At 42.6% G+C, this 18,044-nt stretch overlaps 1 protein-coding gene across 1 annotated transcript in view; it reads left to right on the top strand.

Annotated features, from left to right (window-relative positions):
* The window catches only part of ttc27 (tetratricopeptide repeat domain 27), a 128,709-nt gene that overhangs the window by 7,349 nt on the left and 103,316 nt on the right, over positions 1–18,044 (top strand). Inside the window, exons 3-4 of the mRNA XM_021610238.3 lie at positions 7,714–7,843; positions 17,224–17,364. Coding sequence (XP_021465913.2) covers positions 7,714–7,843; positions 17,224–17,364 — 271 coding nt within the window. The remainder of the gene's footprint in view (positions 1–7,713; positions 7,844–17,223; positions 17,365–18,044) is intronic.

The raw sequence follows: 18,044 nt of genomic DNA on the forward strand, positions 1-18,044 counted from the left end.
TCCATTGACCGAGGCATCTTCAGGGGATTCAAATACCCAAACGAGCTCAGGATTCTTCACCAAGGAGCCTTGCGACACTTCAAAACTCCCGAAGAGGCAAAACGTTTTTTGAAAGACAATCCTGGCCAATGAGAAACAGACCAATGACTAAATGCGATTAATGCCATTACTAAAGGAGGTAAGACAACATATAGCCAATATCCAGAGATCCACCCCCTAAATGTCATTATAGCCGTCCAATTTATATTTATTGTCCTAACTGAGAGGGATGGGCTGTATAGCCTAACCTAGGCCTACTAATGTTTCAGCCTACTTTTATTTCCCAGTTTTTTTGTTGTTGCTATTATTACCTGGGGTTCCCTATGTCCCTTGGGGGAGGTATATGTAGGCTGGGCTATTGATTTTATTTTTCTCCCCTCTTTTACTGTGGTCTGGACGAGGGCAACTGTGTTATTTACTCAATGCGGGGTGGAGAGGATGAGGCATTTCTTTGGTGGGGAGAGGGAGACGTTGTGCGTTGCTAACTGTTCCCGGTTTTTGTTTTATTCGGAACACAGAATTGAGACTGAGCGGGGGGGTAATAGATCCAACGGGATGTGTCGAGTTGTTTGGGAACTCGGCTGGGGTGTTCAGAGATGATTATTTTATGTACACCATTTATTTTCCTTTTATGTGAACGCAGCTGTAATTACTATCCACTTTTACCCAGCGATGACTTGCACTAAAGTTCGATTACTGCTCGATGACGATGACTAGTACCTTAAATCTATTGACATGGAACTGCCATGGTCTAGGGCATGCAATAAAACGAAAAAAGATACTATGTGCTCTAAAAAAGGAAAAAGCAGACATTGCGCTATTACAAGAGACACACCTCTGTGATGCTGAACATGCCAAACTCCGCAGAGCTTGGGTGGGACAGGTGTATTTCTCATCTTTCAAATCAAACAGTAGAGGCACAGCCATACTTATCCATAAAAATGTTCCATTCATAATTGACAAAAAATCTGATCCGGAGGGGAGATTTATTTTGATAACTGGGTCCCTATATGGTCAACCAATTACTATATTAAACATATACGCCCCTAACACAGATACTCCTGCATTCATGTCAAAAATTATAACCCTGTTCAATGAGCATTGTCTCCTTTGGCGTGGTGGCCGGAGATTTTAATTGTACCCTTAACCCAACCCTAGACAAATTATCTCAAGTCCCCACCACAAATCCTAGATCTGCAAAGATGTTGAACTCTCTTACTAAAGAGATGGGACTGATAGATATCTGGAGAGAGAATAATAGCTCATCTATGGACTATACATACTACTCTAATGTCCATAACACCTACTCCCGTATAGATTACATTTTTATCCCAAAGAGTTTCATAAATTCAGCCACATGTACAATCGGACCCATAGCACTTTCAGATCACGCCTTTGTCCACCTCTGCTTTGACCTCTGCAAAAACATCCCGAGGTCAAAGAGCTGGAAATTCAACACCTCCATGCTATCAAACGACGAGTTCCATACATTGGTAACTACATGGATAGACAACTACACACAAGACAATAAAGACTCTCCTGTTTCTCCGGCCACAATGTGGGACGCTGCTAAAGCCACACTAAGAGGTCATCTAATTGCATATGCTTAAAGCAGCCAAAGCCAAACTGAATTTGGACTACACTCGGGAGATAAAAAAAAAAGTTTTCTTTACTAAACAGAAATACCATGAGTATAGCAATAGGCCCAGTAGATTGCTTGCTTACCAATTAAAAAAGGAGCAGTCAGAGTGTACAATCATGGCTATCCGAACAGCAGAGGACGAGGTCACATATGACCCAAAAAAGATCAATTAAACTTTTCATGATTTTTACTGCAAACTATATACCTCTGAGAGAAAACACACAGAGGCAGAACTCCACTCTTTCCTAGAGGGAATCTCGCTACCTAAACTATCAGAGACCGACCAGGAAGATCTCAACTCCCCCTTCACTCCTGAGGAGATCCTGGAGGCAATTACCTCCATGCCACCTAATAAGTCCCCAGGCCCAGATGGATTCCCCAGAGAGTTCTACAAAGCTTTTTGGCCCCAGCTCAGCCCTATCTTCATGCCAATGCTGGAGGATTTTTGCAAAAACGGAGTTCTCCCAGACTCAATGCACACAGCTCGCATTACAGTGTTGCTAAAAAAGGACAAGGACCCCCTATCCTGCTCGTCCTTCCGGCCCATAAGCTTGTTGGATTTCGACTATAAAATAATTACCAAATTGCTCGCCAAAAGACTAAACACTCTTCTTCCCAAAATAATAAATGTGGACCACACTGGATTTATTAGAGACAGATACGCTTCTGATAACATTCGCCGTCTTTTTGATATTATTGATCAAGTAAACGCACAAAAGACCCCTGTCCTGCTGGCTTCACTGGATGCTGAGAAGGCGTTTGACAGGATGGAGTGGAGTTTTCTGTTTTCAGTCTTAGAAAAGTTCAATATGGGCCCAAATTTTATTAAATGGATCAAATCACTATACTCTCATCCAAATGCCATGGTGACTACTAATGGACTGAACTCTGACAGATTCCCTCTGGAACGGGGCACAAGACAAGGGTGCTCGCTGTCCCCGCTGCTCTACTTGTTGGGGGCGGAGCCTCTGGCAGAGCTGATAAGGAGCAATCCAAGTATTATGGGTGTTTCTGCAGGTGGCCTGCAGCACAAGATTTCGCTTTACGCGGATGATGTCTTGCTCTACATATCCAACCCTGAGAAATCCCTCCCTCTCATTTTAGACACAATTGCTCAGTATGGCAAGTTTTCAGGTTATAAGATCAATTTTAACAAATCCACTGTCTGCCCTCTCAATATTACACTCACCAGCTCTATGAAGACACATTGTCCTTTCCAATGGAAAACACACGGGTTTCAATACCTCGGGATCTTCATAACACCAGATCTGAATAGCCTTTTTAAGGAAAATTATCTTCCACTCCTGGATCGAATCAAGAACGATCTACAAACCTGGATCTCCCTCCCAATTAGCTTAGTAGGAAGAATTAATGTAATCCGTATGAACGTCCTCCCTAGACTAAACTACTTATTTCAGATGCTCCCATGCTATCTCCCAGTTTCCTTCTTCAAAACAACTAACCAAAGCATCACCAAATGTATATGGGGCAATAAAAAACCTAGGATCAAGTTTTCCACTTTATCAAAACCTGAATCTAAAGGTGGTCTTGCCCTTCCCTCCCTTCAACTGTACTACTGGTCTGCCCAAATCCGCAACATGCTAACATAGATCACAAACAGACAAGAGTCAACGTGGATTCAGATAGAAGCCCAATCCTGTGGTTCATTGCCCTTAAGCTCAATTATATTAATTAATAACTTTAGTGAAGTGGGCAACATAGCCAAAACCTTTGCGATTTACAGCACCCTACTAGTGTGGAGGGACTGTAAGAAATACCTGGGCATTTCCTCCCAAACGTTCTCACTCGCCTATAGTAGGCAACCCAGACTTGCCAAAAGCCCTGAGGGATGCCAACTTTAATCTTTGGCATACTCTAGGAATCAGGACCTTTTCAGACCTATTTCATCAGAAAACCACTACACTGAAATCCTTTCAAGAGCTCTGCAGTGAATTCGATGTGCCAAGATCCCATTTAAAAAAAAAAACATCTTCAAATTAGACATGTAATTTCCTAATTTACCTCCAAGAGGAGGTTTAGAACTCAGTTGAATGAAGTTGAAACCCTTCTTGTCACAGCACAATCCATTAAAGGCAAAATATCTTACATCTATAGACTCCTTTCTGAGAAAGGAAGCTCCTCCTTTACTCCTTTGAAAATAATCTGGGAAAAGGACCTTGGTCTGACTATCAGTGATGAGTTATGGGCGGAGGTTTGCGACAGGGTATACTGCTCCTCTACCAGTGTAAAAATGAAAGAATCTAATTACAAATTTTTGTACAAATTTTATTATACTCCTTTGAGACTCCATAGAATGAAAACAGATATGTCTCCTAACTGTAAAAGATGTACCTCTGAAAGCGGAACCTATATACATGTATTTTGGAGCTGTAGGGAGATTGCCAGAATCTGGCAATCTGTACATACTGCTGCACAGAAAATACTAGAGGTACAGTTTGATATGACCCCGTGTATCTATCTTCTTAATGCCCAGCATGACTTTGTTCTTGATCCTGACAGAGAAAATTTGCTTATGACTATTACATACTTTGCTAAGAAATGTATTCTTCTATTGTGGGCCTCTAAAACCCCTCCTACATTTAAAATGTGGATTGACCAGATTGTTGACTTTCTTCCTCTTGAAAAGCTCACTTATGACCTCCACAAGAGACAGCCCAAGTTTGATAGACTCTGGTCTCCACTATTCAACTATATTTCAAACTGGACAGAGTGAACGGGGTGACTAGGGAAATGCGCAGATACATGTTGTGTAAGGTACTGTAAAAAAAACCTAAAAACGAACTATTGGCCCGTCGTCTCAGCGAATGCTTGAAATACAGTGCCTTGCGAAAGTATTCGGCCCCCTTGAACTTTGCGACCTTTTGCCACATTTCAGGCTTCAAACATAAAGATATAAAACTGTATTTTTTTGTGAAGAATCAACAACAAGTGGGACACAATCATGAAGTGGAACGACATTTATTGGATATTTCAAACTTTTTTAACAAATCAAAAACTGAAAAATTGGGCGTGCAAAATTATTCAGCCCCTTAAGTTAATACTTTGTAGCGCCACCTTTTGCTGCGATTACAGCTGTAAGTCGCTTGGGGTATGTCTCTATCAGTTTTGCACATCGAGAGACTGACATTTTTTCCCCATTCCTCCTTGCAAAACAGCTCGAGCTCAGTGAGGTTGGATGGAGAGCATTTGTGAACAGCAGTTTTCAGTTCTTTCCACAGATTCTCGATTGGATTCAGGTCTGGACTTTGACTTGGCCATTCTAACACCTGGATATGTTTATTTTTGAACCATTCCATTGTAGATTTTGCTTTATGTTTTGGATCATTGTCTTGTTGGAAGACAAATCTCCGTCCCAGTCTCAGGTCTTTTGCAGACTCCATCAGGTTTTCTTCCAGAATGGTCCTGTATTTGGCTCCATCCATCTTCCCATCAATTTTAACCATCTTCCCTGTCCCTGCTGAAGAAAAGCAGGCCCAAACCATGATGCTGCCACCACCATGTTTGACAGTGGGGATGGGTGATGAGCTGTGTTGCTTTTACGCCAAACATAACGTTTTGCATTGTTGCCAAAAAGTTCAATTTTGGTTTCATCTGACCAGAGCACCTTCTTCCACATGTTTGGTGTGTCTCCCAGGTGGCTTGTGGCAAACTTTAAACGACACTTTTTATGGATATCTTTAAGAAATGTCTTTCTTCTTGCCACTCTTCCATAAAGGCCAGATTTGTGCAATATACGACTGATTGTTGTCCTATGGACAGAGTCTCCCACCTCAGCTGTAGATCTCTGCAGTTCATCCAGAGTGATCATGGGCCTCTTGGCTGCATCTCTGATCAGTCTTCTCCTTGTATGAGTTGAAAGTTTAGAGGGACGGCCAGGTCTTGGTAGATTTGCAGTGGTCTGATACTCCTTCCATCTCAATATTATCGCTTGCACAGTGCTCCTTGGGATGTTTAAAGCTTGGGAAATCTTTTTGTATCCAAATCCGGCTTTAAACTTCTTCACAACAGTATCTCGGACCTGCCTGGTGTGTTCCTTGTTCTTCATGATGCTCTCTGCGCTTTTGACGGACCTCTGAGACTATCACAGTGCAGGTGCATTTATACGGAGACTTGATTACACACAGGTGGATTGTATTTATCATCATTAGTCATTTAGGTCAACATTGGATCATTCAGAGATCCTCACTGAACTTCTGGAGAGAGTTTGCTGCACTGAAACTAAAGGGGCTGAATAATTTTGCACGCCCAATTTTTCAGTTTTTGATTTGTTAAAAAAGTTTGAAATATCCAATAAATGTCGTTCCACTTCATGATTGTGTCCCACTTGTTGTTGATTCTTCCCAAAAAAATACAGTTTTATATCTTTGTTTGAAGCCTGAAATGTGGCAAAAGGTCGCAAAGTTCAAGGGGGCCGAATACTTTCGCAAGGCACTGTAGCTGATAAGAACCTTGATAGTGCTGCTGCAAGTGTTATATGTTTTTTTTTTTTTTTGTGTGTTTTTATTTTAATTTAGTTTTTGAGTACGTATGTATATGTGCGTATGTATGTACGTACGTATGTATGTATGTATGTATGTATGTATATATATATATATATATAATAATGTGTATATATATATGTGTGTATATATGTGTGTATATATGTGTGTATATATGTGTGTATATATATGTGTGTGTGTGTGTGTGTGTATATGTATATGTACCAAGGAAAATATATAGATTAAGAAAAATAAATGCTTTTATTTGACTATCATTCATTTTAATTGTATTTTTATTTTTTCAAAGGTATTATTATTTTTTAATTTTTTAAAAGCCTGTCACATCTGTGAATGTGGAATGTGTTTTGTTGGTTGATTGAAAAACAAGAACTTAACTTTAAATTGAAAAAAAAAATGAGAGAGTTTGAGACCTGTGTTAATTTTCTATAATGCCTGCTACAAGAAGTTAGTCATTATTAGTGAAGGTGCGTTTTGGTTAAAATTGTAACAAGTGCATTTTCATATTTTTTTGTGGGTCTTACGGTTTTGGAAGGCTTCTATTTAGCCTAGGTATAATTTCACAAGCCCTGATTTCATTAGATTATTGCTGACTGTTTGAAATGCAGTGTATTTGACCTTTTGTTGCACAACTAAGCTTATTTAGAGAACATAACAAAAAAATTCATGATATGTATTGTATGAATATCCCATAAATCATATATTCTTTTGTGATGATTTTTAGGACATATCGCCCAGCCCTAGTACACAGTGACTTTTATTGAGGGGAGTGATAGGAGAATTACCAGGCACGGGCTGTTCCCTCGCTGAATGGAGCCCAATGAAGCTTCCTGCTCCATGAATTATTAATTTTTAATAAGAACAGCTTAACATCTCCTCCTGTCCCGTGGGAGAATGGGTATTTCAGCAGGTGTTGCTACTCTCTCCCCCTCCTGTATTGGATCATTTATTTCCGTCTCTTTCCGTTTTCTGCGTTAGTCAGCTAGGTGTGTTGGAGAGGCCTGTACTGTGTGTATGCATAGCTTTAATTGATGGGAAGCAGCCGCTCTTTGCCCTGAGTCTGTGCCCGGACAGCCCAGTCACCCTATTGAATGAGTCCTGCTGTGAGGACTGGAGCAGCCCGCTGTGTCCACTTCGGGAAGGCTGCTGGCCTGATTTGCAGTGTGGAGATTAAATGACCGTATCTTCAGTGTTTCTTTCTCCCCCTTCGTCTCTGTACTGAGCTTGTGGTCGCTTGTTTTAGAAGCCTTGTTTTATTGCTTCTCTTCCTCTGAACTCCCTTTCATTTAGTTCTCTAGCCTTTCTGTTGCTCCTCCTTTGTTCTGTTCCTTGTTTTCGTTTTTCTCTAGTGTCTAATAGTTCTTTGTTCTGTGCCTTCCCTCTGGTCTCCCTCATTGTTCTTTCTCTCTGTCCCCCAGACTCTGTCCCCCCCCCCCCCCCCCCCCTCCTACACTCACGGATCTCGTTCCTATTCATTGTGACATTACGTTCTGTTTCCTTTCTTCTCTTTCTCAGGGAGAATGCCTTGCTGGCCCTGGCGGTGGCCTGCCTGCACCTCTTTGCCCAGAGTAACTGGACGGGTCCCCCTGTCGCCATCCATGTCCCTGACCTGCTTCCTCCGGCCCTGCTCACCTCCCTCACTGAGGTACAGTAACAGCAGGGTTTTTGTTATGAAAATGTGGCGCCGGACAACGTGACTGGGAGAATGTTAATTTACTGCCCATTTGATAAATTTACCGGACTCATAGGCATTGGATGCTTAAGAAGTCAGGCTTTCTGGTGAATTATTTTAAATTATTGTATTTATTTTTGTATAGACAGGAGTAATTATATAATTTTGGCACATTTATTTTCATTTACTTCCCGATTGGACCCACCGCTATACCATTTATCTCCTGTCCTATTGGTTTTCATATCAACTTTCTTTCGTTGTCAAGTAGCCAAAGGCACAATCCTATTAGCAATCCATCCTAGTTGTTGCATCTTTAGATTCCTCCTCTTTCTAAGTTTCTAAGAGAGATTTTAATCTGTCACATATGGAACCACGGTGTGCTGTTCAGAATAGTATTGTCGGACCTCCCGAGTGCCGCATTGGTCTAAGGTCTAGTTGTGCCACTAGAGATCCTGGTTCGAGACCAGCCGGCCTCGACCGCGAGACCCATGGGGCGGTGCGCAATTGACCCAGCGTCGTCTGGGTTAGGGGAGGGTTTCGGCAGGGATGTCCTTGTCCCATCATGCTCTAGCAACTCCTCTGGCGGGCCGGGCACATGCACGGTCACCGGGTGTAGTGTTTCCTCCGACAAATTGGTCTTCTGGGTTAAGCGGGCCATAATGAATTATTCCAGCCCAGGTGCAATTTAGAGTTTGACCACTAGATGGCAGCAGTGCATGTGCAAAGTTTTAGACTGATCCAATGCTTTTCTGTTCAACATTGTGTCAAGACTGCCCAAACTTTGTTTATTAATAACTTTATGTTCAAAACTGTGCACTCAAACAAAAGCATGGTATTCTTTCTTGCACAGGAGTGTTGTAATAGCTACTGTAAATTTAACAGTGCAGTTAGATTAACAAGAATTTAAGCTTTCTGCAAATATCAGATATGTCTATGTCCTGGAAAAAGTTATTGTTACTTACAACCTCAAGCTAATCACATTAGCCTTCGTTAGCTCAACCGTCCTGTGGACACAGATCCTGAAGAAGTAAAAAAAAAAAAAGCTGTATTCTGTAGCGTTAAGATTTCCCTTCACGGGGACTAAGGGGCCTAGCCCGAATTGTGAAAAACAGACCCAGACCATTATTCCTATACAGTGTGTGCTGATCGGCCATAGAAACCCATTTCATGAAGCTCCCGAAGCACCGTTCTTGTGCTGTTGTTGATTCCAAAGACAGTTTGTTGTAACCGAGGACAGAAGATTTCTAGGCGCTATGCGCTGCAGTACTCAGCTGTGAGCTTGTGTGGCCTACCACTGCGCGGCTGAGCCGTTGTTGCTCGTAGACGTTTCCACTTCACAATAACAGCACTTACAGTTGACCGGGGCAGCTCCAGCAGGGCAGGAATTGGATTAACTGACTTTTTGGAAAGGTGGCATCCTATGACGGTGCCACGTTGAAAGTCACAGAGCTCTTCAGTAAGGCCATTCTTCTGCCAATGTTTGTCTATGGAGATTGCATTGCTGTGTGTAAGATTGTATACACTTCTCAACAACGTGTGTGGCAGAAATGGCCAAATCCACTCATTTGAAGGGGTGTCCACATACTTTTGTGTATATATAGTGTACCTTAATACCGACCTTGTGCCATACCTGTGTATTTGGTAATTCGGCATTGAACACAAGGGCCGGTGTTTCCAAACACCACTAATAGCATTGCTAACCTTTGGATTACAGACTAACACGTACATGTAAAATCACATAGAGAATGCTAACGAGCGCATTGCATGATAATATATTAAAACTATAGTTCCTCACAGTAAGCTATTACATTAAAAAAAAAAATATATATATCCAACAATCCCCCCTTCGATAATCAATAATCCACGGTGTGAAAGAGCAATGGAAGTTTTAGGGCTACTGCTGCATTGGCCTATAGGCTGAGTTCCATGCACTCATTTCATTAGCTGCCAAATTGTAAGCTTCCTCCGGACTTTCTAAAATAATTGCTTCTACATTTCCATTGTCGAATTTTGCCTATAGGCTACTTTGAGACACCTCATAATATGAAATCAAACATTCAGGTTTCAAACAATTATATTTTCAAAATGCATACTGCCTCCTGCTCACATTGTAAAATAAAGGGGTGACGTGCTGATAGCCTGTTGCCTGCACTTGATTGGTGAGCTTCCATTACCAGTTGAGTAATAAAAATAGTAGCTCTTTATAATCGTGCACCAAAACTTTCACACGCGATTGCTTTTAGAATTGTTGTGTAATGAATGGGCTTATGAAAGCACTTTTTACTCCAGCAGCAACCAGCTGAGGAGATGCAGGAGAAATCCCGCTCATGTGTTGGATAAATAAGATGCATGATGACGAAAGAAAATATACACGGGCCAATTTAATTACACTAAATTATGAAAATGAACAGACTGATGAGCATGACGGAAAATTGTATTTACATTGACTCGTATTTCCATCAATGAATATAAAGCATTATTTTGCAATGCGATTTTTTTTTTTCTCCTGGTCATTTTGTGGAAGTTTTATCTGCTGTTATTTTTATCAGCACTTGCCAACTAACAGACACCCAGAGTAACAGTAACTCCATCTCCTCTTCTCTACTTAAACTACACGCACACTGCTTTTTAAAATGTATCCACAGCCACCCTTCTCCCAAGGTCTGACCTAGAGGATCTCAACCTTTTAGACTGTTCTATTTCCCTGAAGACTTTACCAGCCCATCAACTGTTTTAGAAGCTGATTTGATTTTGGATGCAAGAATTGCATTTGTGTGGCAGCACTGTGACTTTCTGACATGGTTTGATGAATGGTGAGGACAGACTACCCCTTGTACCCTTTGCTCTGGGTAATGAGGATGTATAGAGTGAGTCTGCGGAGGAAGGGATGAAGTAGTGTTGCACAGTAGAACAGAACCATGGTAATATCACAGTATCAAAACGTCATGATACTTATGATACCAACATTTTAGAGTACTGTAGTACCATTTCATATGATATTATCACATTTTTCGTCCCTTCCAATCTGAAGAACCAGTTGGCGCCTGTTATGAAATGTTTCTAAAGTCAGTTTTATTTATAAATTCAGTTAAATTTAAGCAACAGCAACTAATAGTCTTGTATGCACCAGTCCAATAATGTCACTTTCATGCACATCTCACATGTTGTAGCTGTAATCAGCCAGCAGGCAAGTCGCATGTCCTTCCAGCCATCCCTCACCTGCTTCTGTCTGCTCTTCCTACGCCTCTATCCATCAAATCAGTTTTTTTAAATAGAATTTAGCCGTGATGGCGAGTGGGGATGCAGACCATGGTGAGTCTACTGTTACATTTGATACATTGAAGCAGAGCGAGCAAAATGATATATTGTATCATTTCAATGCTTGGTATAACCAAGTGCACAGGCCAGTCTGTGTAGGCTTTGCAATTGCAAGTTCACTGTCATGCAGCCTCTGAGTAATACAGGAAAAATGGAGCATGCTTTTATTTTTATTTCACCTTTATTTAACCAGGCAGGCCAGTTGAGAACAAGTTCTCATTTACAACTGCCACCCGGCCCAGATAAAGCAAAGCAGTGTGACAAAACAAGAGTTACACACAGGATAAACAAACATACAGTCAATAACACAATGGGATGTGCAAATGTAGGAAGTTCAGGCAATAAATAGGCCATGGAGGCGAAATAATTACAATTTAGCATTAACACTGGAGTGATAGATGTGCAAGTAGAGATACTGGGGTGCAAAAGAGCAAGAGGATAAGTAACAATATGGGGATGAGGTAGTTGGGTGTGCTATTTACAGATTGGCTGTGTACAGGTACATTGATCAGTAAGCTGCTCTGACAGCTGATGCTTAAAGTTAGAGGGGGATATATAAGATCCAGCTTCAGTGATTTATGCAATTCGTTCCAGTCACTGGCAGAAGAGAGCTGGAAGGAAAGGCGGTCAAAGGAAGTGTTGGCTTTGGGGGTGACCGGTGAAATATACCTGCTGGAGCCTGTGCTACTGGTGGGTGCTGCTATGGTGACCAGTGAGCTGAGATAAGGTGGGACTTTACCTAGCATAGGCTTATAGATGACCTGGAGCCAGTGGGTTTGGGAACAAATATGTAGCGAGGCCCAGCCAATGAGAGCCTACAGATCACAGTGGTGGGTAGTATATGTGGCTTTGATGACAAAACGGATGACACTGTGATAGACTGCGTCCAATTTGCTGAGTAGAGTGTTGGAGGCTATTTTGTAAATGACATCGCCGAAGTCAAGGATTGGTAGGATCGTCAGTTTTGAGGGTATGTTTGACAGCGTGAGTGAAGGAGGTTTTGTTGCAAAATAGGATGACAATTCTAGATTTAATTTTGGATTGGAGATGCTTAATGTGAGTCTGGAAGGAGAGTTTACAGTCTAACCAGACACCTAGGTGTTTGTAGTTGTCCACATATTCGAAGTCAGAACCGTCCAAAGTAGTGATGCTAGACGGGCGGGCGGGTGTGGGCAGCAATCGGTTGAAGAGCATGCATTTAGTTTTACTAGCGTTTAAGAGCAGTTGGAGGTCACGGAAGGAGAGCTGTATGGGATTTAAGCTCGTCTGGAGATTTGTTTAGTGTTCAAAGAATGGCCAGATGTATACAGAATGGTGTCGTCTGCGTAGAGGTGGATCAGAGAATCACCAGCAGCAAGAGTGACGTCATTGACATATACGGAGAAAAGAGTCGGCCCGAGAATTGAACCCTGTGGCACCCTCATAGACTGCCAGAGGTCCGGACTACAGGCCCTCTGATTTGACACACTGAACTCTGTCTGAGAAGTAGTTGCTGAACCAGACGAGGTCGTCATTTGAGAAGCCACGGCTATTGAGTCTGCCGATAAGAATGCAGTGACTGACAGAGTCGAAAGCCTTGGCCAGGTCGATGAAGACTGCCGCACAGTACTGTCTTTTATCGATGGCGGTTATGATATCGTTTAAGACCTTGAGCGTGGCTGAGGTGCAACCATGACCAGCTCGAAACCAGATTGCATAGCGGAGAAGGTACGGTGGGATTCGAAATGGTCGGTGATCTGTTTTGTTAACTTGGCTTTCGAAGACTTTAGAAAGGCAGGGTAGGATAGATATAGGTCTGTAACAGTTTGGGACTAGAGTGTCTCCCCCTTTGAAGAGGGGGATGAACGCGGCAGCTTTCCAATCTTTAGGGATCTCAGACAATATGAGAGATGTTGAACAGGAACCAATATACACAGGCAGTTAGGAAAGCAAAGGTTAGCTTTTTCAAACAGAAATTTGCATCCGGTAGCACAAACTTCAAAAAGTTCTGGGACACTGTAAAGTCCATGGAGAATAAGAGCACCTCCTACCAGCTGCCCACTGCACTGAGGCTTGGAAACACTGTCACCACCGATAAATCTACGATAATTGAGAATTTCAATAAGCATTTCTGGGGGCACCAGTTAAGCCAGGTGAGGTCTCCGCGTGTGTGGGGTGGGGCAATAGAGCTATCTAAGGCATGTTGAGCAGGACTGAGGGCTCTATAGTGAAGTAAAACAGTAAGAACTAGCCAAGACAGCAGTAGACAAGGCATATTGGAGAGATGCATAAAGCATTCACAGGTGTTGATCAGGAGAGTTACGACAATAATGGGTGAATGGCGATGAATGGGCAGAGCGGGTCAGTTAGCTTTACAGCAAAGAGACCATGCACATTTTATATAATTTCATTACATAAGCCATTTGTAAACAAAGCCCAGGTTGTTAATTATTAGTTTGATAACAAACAATGTTGTTCAGTCATGTTACCTACCTAGCTAACAACATTGAATTGACAGTAGCTCTTGCCAAATTTGATTGGCCCAGGAAGTAAGGAAAATGGTCTCCTACTCAGGAGATGTGCTTCAAATGTAGGATTTACGTAGGCCTAATGTAAGCCTAAACTATATCTTTAAATCAAAAATCTATCTTTCTGGGTCTTCGTACATTCTGTTTGGGAGCGGTATGTGTTTGTGTATTTTTATGAGAGGGAGATAGTGGGAGGGAGAGTGTCCGTTAATTGAAGAGTAAACAAGAATTCATGCAGTTTCCCCCTTACTGCCACAATGACATGCAGATCATTATGCATGTATATTCCTCCCTTTCCTCTAGCTAAATCACCGGCAGTCCTCTGCAAATATGAGCAAATAAGCCAATGCAATTTTATTATACAGTGAACAGTTTGGAGTTATTTGAATATGTGTTGCATTGAGTAGAAGTGTGAATACAACGGGTGTAGACTTTACTGTGAAATGCTTGCTTACGAGCCCTTCCCAGCGATGCAGAGTTTAGATTTTTTTTTAAATAAAAAATAAATGACCCACCACCTGGATTCCTATGTAGTAAAATTTGAAATGGCTTTTTACTTTGGATAAAAGTCGAGACTCAGAGCTAGAAAATTGTATATCATACACTACAGTTGAGGAACAATGGGAAAGTAATTCTGCTTTGAAAGTTGATAAACTTTCAAGGTGTAAACAGTACATTGAAATGGTTACTTGCATAGTGGAGTCTTTTTTTGTTTTTTGTTGTTGAATTTTACCCCTTTTTCTCCCCAATTGTTTTTAGTAGCTACTATCTTGTCTCATCGCTACAACTCCCGTACGGGCTCGGGAGAGACGAAGGTTGATAGTCATGCGTCCTCCGATACACAACCCAACCAAGCCGCACTGCTTCTTAACACAGCGCGCATCCTACCCGGAAGCCAGCCGCACCAATGTGTTGGAGGAAACACTGTGCACCTGGCTAGCGTGCACTGCGCCCGGCCCGCCACAGGAGTCGCTGGTGCGCGATGAGTCAAGGATATCCCTACCGGCCAAGCCCTCCCTAACCCGGACGACGCTGGGCCAATTGTGCGTCGCCCCACGGACCTCCCGTTCGCGGCCGGTTGCGACAGAGTCTGGGCGCGAACCCAGAGTCTCTGGTGGCACAGCTGGTGCTGCAGTACAGCGCCCTTAACCACCCGGGAGGCCTCGTGGAGTCTTTTTTTTGTTTAGACGTGAACAATGAACCATTATCTCAACTCTAATGCCATGTTCAAAACAACTGAGAACTCGGAAAAATACATTTGAAATGGTCATCCAACTCGGAATTCCAACTCAGCACCCCGGGCCTCCTAGAGCTCCGTCTTTCTGACCTGAAGATCAGACATCATGATTTGACCTCGTATTTTTCCGAGTTCCCAGTTTTTTGAATGCGGCATTACTACTATGCACCATGCGTGAATCTGCAGGTAACAAAAGCTAACGAACTAGGGTCAATGTTGCATAGCTAGCTAACATTAGGCTGGAACTAGCAATGAAAACGACTTTCTGACAATTAGAAACACATATCTGAAAATGTAGCAAGACACAACTTCTCGCGTTACATGGATGACAACTTCTCCCTCTGTCATGGATGCCATGGTTGCTCTTATTTTCAAGATGTAATCCGGAGACAGGTGTTTTATACAACAGCCTTCTGTTTTCTTTTCAACTTTCTCCACATTTGGCAATCATTCTCTGCTTCCACTGGGCATTCCACCGATTTCAAAACTATGTTAACTTCTGTGACAACACTGTCGGTCTTTCTTCCCCAATACTGTCATCAGAAATGAATGCCTGGTTCAATAAATGTTTTTACTTAATTCGGGCATTTCCTCATCGTCTGATTCATTTTCAGAATCAGAGCGAGTCAGCATGGCAAGGTCGTCCTCCAGAAAATAGTCAATCACAACTTTTCCCCACTGATCTTTGTCTAATAGCGCCTGTTAATTTCAGAGCAGCAATGTTGAGTGGAAGCAACACCTCAGTTCATGAATTATTTAAAGAACAAGCTGCTGTAGAAAGTTCTATCTGCACATACTGAGCAGCTAATGTTATAGACCGAAGCATGCTACATGGCAGACCAATCCGAAGTCATCTCTCGGCATGTCCAGCCCATCCATTATCTCAGCCAATCATGGATTGCTGTAAATTTAACTTTGTATTTACAAATGGCATACAACTTTGTTATTAAGGCACATGAAAGTTCACATGTTCCAGAAGACATTCCTGCCAAAAAACGAATATTGATAATAAAAAGAAAGTTGAAATGCCTCCTGTGAAGTAGTGATGTGCGACACATGCCTAGCTTCCTGAAACGGGTTACAAATGATAACACGAGGAATACAATACACACATGCAGCTATATACAGGGAGTACTAGATCAATTTGCAGGGGTACATGAAGGCTGGGTGAAGTGGCTAGGCATCAGGATAAGTAGTAGTAGACTGAAATTTGTCTTCCGTATTTAACCCAACCCCTCTGAATCGGAGAGGTTCCCGGGGCTGCCTTAATCGACATCCACTTCATCTGTATCCGGGGAGCAGTTGTTGTTGGGGGTTAACTACCTTGTTCAAGAAGCAGTGTAAAGTGTGTGTTTGTGAGAGTTTAGTTTGTGTATATACTGTGTAGTATACATGTCACTGAATTTCCCCCCCCCCCCCGTGGTATTGTGATACTACTCGGTGTCATGATACTTGAACTGGTATTGTATTGTTTGTAAAATGTTATCGTGACAACTGTAGGAGGAATGGGAGAGGGACAGGACCCAATTATGTGAGGGTGAGGTGACGTGATTGGTCGACTTTATTTCACATTACACCAGAGACCGTCATTCTGCTGTTGAATACTTTTCCAGGCTGTGATTCATCTGCCTTGTTGTTTAGAGGACCCTTGTAAATGGAGCTCCTCCATTTATGCATTGTGATCAACTCAATAAGTGCATGCAATCACTAATGTGCCACTGCATTTTGGGGAAAAAAAGGTATAAAGTTGCACTTATTGAGTTAATAAAAGTGTTTATTAAAAGTATTGGACTGGAGACACAGGCAAGAATCAAGACCTTTCTCTGGGTAAATCGCTTTTCCCCTCATACCCACTGTGTCAGAGCCTGGGGACAGGCCACTGCCATGGACCAGAGCTAAGAAGATCTCAGGGTACAGAGGCTCAGCGAGGCAGACAGAGTAAATGGTTCCAACTTAGACTTTATTATGTAATTTACCTACAGAAATGCTTACAGATATAACTTAAGTAACAGTTTCATAAGTTATACCTTAAACTGTCTTTTAGCCCCAACCTGTCAACTGTTGGGGCTGATTGTCCAGCCGATCACACACTCGATTGACTAATGCCCCTCAGCTGGGCTCCATCAGCCTACCAAGTGGGAATGTGCCAGAAAGGCGCGGCAAGAGGGTTAGAGTTGTCGTCTCGGGCATCACTTCAGGGGACAGAGCAGCAAAGCGACAACAGATCATGGATCTTTTCCTAAGCCGTATACCAGTCTAACTCCTCTCTGTGTCCTCTCTCTCCCTCCCAGCCTGGGGCCCTGACCTCAGCCCTGCTCAGCAGTCTTCTCCTGGATGGAGAGTCTGTGTACTGCCTGGTGGGGAATCCCTTCCTCCTGCTGCTGGCCAGGGTCCTGCTGGTCAACTGCTCTGCCAAGCTGGATAGCTTCGAGGTAAGCGATAACATAGCGGAGATATCACTTTGTCACTGGACATTAGCTGAAGCTGTGATGGTGAAATGACACTCGTCACGTCCACATGGGTCTCTCCCCGACACAGAAAAATTAGGTGAGTGACAAAGGCAATACAGCAAAGATTCTGGTCATGGAGACGGATGTGTACTTGACTCCTTCAGATGTGCTGTGCTTGATTTGCGTTTCTCGCTCTAAGCCACTGGAACTGGGAGAATCATTGGATGTGGGTGCAGAAACCTATTCCCGCATTTCCATTCCCTGTCCACACACACAGTAATGGTTTGGATTTTCACTCCATTGCCAGCACACAAATACATCTCTAGATGTATTTATTTACCCCGCCCCCCCCTTCTGTGCTGAAACTTTGGAATCCTGGTATGCCAGGGAGATTAGTTCACCAGGGTTATTGTTCTTGGAGGAATAAAAAAATGGGGTGGGTAATGAATCATGCTTTCTATTTGGGAGCTCCTTACAGCCTGACTTCACCGCTCGCGTCACGTGCGCGAGTGTTGTAAAAATAAATGTAAACATCTGTTATTCAATTATTGTGCCAACGAGCGTCTGCGTCGCCAAGGGCTAAAATAGAAGTCATTTCTTTTTCTGATGCAGATCGCGCTGCAAGTCCTGCCTCTCCCATCTCCTCATTGGTTTATAGAAGC

This window comes from Oncorhynchus mykiss, chromosome 1 (assembly GCF_057628025.1).
Source record: "Oncorhynchus mykiss isolate SJ-2025 chromosome 1, ASM5762802v1, whole genome shotgun sequence".
Taxonomy (NCBI): Eukaryota; Metazoa; Chordata; class Actinopteri; order Salmoniformes; family Salmonidae; genus Oncorhynchus; species Oncorhynchus mykiss.